The following is a 3,173-nucleotide window of genomic DNA, read 5'->3' as shown; positions in this document are numbered from 1 at the left end:
TATATATATATATATATATATATATATTTCTATTTTTAGCTAATAAATCAATAATTTACGTCAAGTTCTTATCATAAAGCTTTAATTTTTGCTTTTTTAAATTTTTGATTGATTTATTTATTTTTTTTTTTTTTTTCATATTTTCAATAGATTTCGTATAATTTATTTAAAAGAGTTTAAGTATAATTTATATAAAAATATCAATTTTCATTATGAAATTTATTCAAAAATATGTATATGATAAATATTTATAGTAAAATTTATTAACTAGATTTATTTATAGATTGTTGATTTAGATACAATGATTCTATCCAATTAAACATTGCTTCGTATTTTCAGCTGCAAACATGTCAACCATGTTTCGAATCGATTGGTATAATCGATTGACCTACATTATCTTATCTGTTTAAATATAGCATATGACATTTTAAATATATATTTCAACAAAAACATAAAATTATATATATAAAATGAATTTATTTATATAAAATATAACACTAATCATTTAATCTAAAATTTTTTTATAATTTATTTATTATATAAAAAAATAAAAACATAAGCTATAATATATATAAAAATATATTATCGTTTCAAGTAAATAAAAATTTTTATTCTAGCGATATAAATATAAAAAATAGTTTGTCATGAAAATATAATTAAATATAAACATATAATAAATAAAATAAATTAAAATAAATAATAAATAAATAAAAATAAATTAAATATAAACATTTTCAAAATAAGCTATTTAAAGAAATAAAAAAATGTATCCAAAAGACATAATTGAATGTGTTACTGTTAACATTTATGTTATAATAAATTAATTTGATAATAAAATAATTTTTAATGAACTACTTTATATAGTATTTTGAATGTATATATATTCTATATATATATATATTCTAAAATATATTATTAAGCATGTATGTGTATAAAAAAAGTTATCTGTATTAAAATAGAAATTTTTATGGCATTTGTTTCATATATTACTTTTATTATTAATCTCTTTTTATTTATTTATTTTTTTTCATTTTATAAATTTACAATAAATACGATAAATGAAATAATTATATTTTATTGCAAAAATTGATTTAATAATTTCGCAATAGTTACATTATGAAGTATTAAAACAAATAATCTTTTCCTAACCTATTTTAATATAATGGAGTAAGTAATTAATGTAAGTAATTAATGTAAGTATATAAATATACAATTTGATATTATATTTATATATCTTTGAATAAATTTTTATAAATATCAAAACATATTGAAAAAAATATATTAACAATTGATACATCAATGTAAAATGTATATCGACAATTTCTATTAATATTATGCATATTTCAACAATATCTATATTATATATTTATATATTTATATATGTATGTATATGTGTAACAATAATAAATAAATATATAATATATATAAATATTTTAAATTATAAATTATTTGTTAATAAACAGAATATATTAACAAATTGAGAAAATATAAATCATCATATAATTGATTTATTAATGTAGCAATATGTAAAAATTATATATATTTTAATATTCACATAATGATTTTAGATTCTCTACTGATTTAATATTAAGTATAAAAAATAAAATATATATTTAATGAAATAATTATTATTTTAAATCTATAATATTGAAGATGTATCTTTTTTCTACGTTTATGATTCAATAATAATATGATAATACAATAATACAATAATGATAATACAATAAAATAATCGTAATATATAATGTTATACTTTGTTTAATTTTATAATTTGTGTAATGTATATAATATACAAATTATACAATATGTTTATATCATAATTAGATGTATAAATAATTTCATTTAATCATATTTGATTTAATGTCAGTTAAATAAATCTTTATATTTAAAAAGAAATAATAGTATATGCATCAATGCATAATATATAATATAAAGATAATTTAAAATAAAATATAAATATATGTAATATAAAATTGTAAATATTTATCATGTAAAATATTTAAAGTGGATTATATAATGATATGTATAAAATATTTAAAAATATTTTATATATAAAAACATAATTAATATGAATAGTATATTTTTACCTCTTTTGTATAAATTTTTGGCTGTTTCTTTCCCAATTCCACAATTTGCACCTGTTATCACAATAGTTTTACCATTCAAACGATTATTACTTCTGCAATAATTACTAAAAAATCGCATGTTTATAGTAAGTTTAATTAAAAATAAATTTTACTTTAATTGCAAAAATAAAAAATAAAAGAAGTTATTTTATCGAAAATCTTAATTAACCTTCTAATACTAAAATTTTCTACTTTACGATCTCCTTCACTTCACTAACGGTATAACTATACGGTATTCCGTACTTGATATCATGTAAAAGTAGTGGGGTTTAAAATAGTAATCATTCAGCATGCATACATACATATGTTCTAATTTATTTTCTATATATTTATAAAAATATTGATTTATTCGTTCCGTTATTATTAGATGCATATAAAATATTGCAAATTATTTTCTTTGAAATCAAATGTGCAAATATCGATTTCTTTTTATTTTCATTAATTAAAAAATTCAGAAAAATTTATTATTTAAAGAAAATTTAAAGAATAAAATATTTAAAAAAATAAAAATTTTTCTCTGATTTTTTTTAAATGAAATAATATATTTATTTTTTATTTTTGGATAAATTTTATTAAATTTAATATGTATTTAAAAAAATGTTTTTTTTACATACTTAAAAATACATACTTAAAAAATACGATTTATTTAAAAAAAAAAAATAAATATTCTAGATGAATAGATATTTTATTAAATTTTCAAAATTATATCATTATAGTCCAATATTAATAAGGAAGAATGTTCTTTATGCTTATAATAATCATAAATAAAAAATATCTTATTAAAAAAATTAAAAATAAATGACGATAAAATTAAATAGAAGTAGTAAAACTATTTATTCAACTAGCTTTTATTAATAAAATAGATATAAATAGATAAGAAGAAAATAATATTTCTTAATTATTTCATTCGAAAAAATTGAATTTGCAAATTTATTAGATACTTATATATTATTAAATATAAACAATATCATAATTTATTAAATTTAGTAGCAGTAGTAGTATAAGTTAAACACAAATTTAACAATTTTCGAATTATTTATGAGATTT

The 3,173-nt window shown here is 14.8% G+C and overlaps 1 protein-coding gene across 3 annotated transcripts in view; it reads right to left on the bottom strand.

The window, feature by feature from the left end:
• Positions 1–2,390, bottom strand: part of LOC102675613 (retinol dehydrogenase 12-like) — a 25,546-nt gene extending 23,156 nt beyond the window's left edge. For 2 of the 3 annotated variants that reach the window (XM_006622530.2, XM_006622532.2), the window contains exon 1: positions 2,088–2,390. In XM_006622530.2, coding sequence (XP_006622593.1) covers positions 2,088–2,205 — 118 coding nt within the window. In that variant the 5' untranslated portion in view covers positions 2,206–2,390. Of the gene's footprint in view, positions 1–268; positions 393–2,087 lie in introns of those variants that run through there. The other variant, XM_006622531.2, reaches the window with a different exon arrangement.
• Between the last annotated feature and the right edge of the window lie 783 nt (positions 2,391–3,173).

Source organism: Apis dorsata, unplaced genomic scaffold (genome assembly GCF_000469605.1).
Source record: "Apis dorsata unplaced genomic scaffold, Apis dorsata 1.3 scaffold_713, whole genome shotgun sequence".
In the NCBI taxonomy this organism is placed as follows: Eukaryota; Metazoa; Arthropoda; class Insecta; order Hymenoptera; family Apidae; genus Apis; species Apis dorsata.
This window is presented reverse-complemented; position numbering and strand designations above follow the sequence as displayed.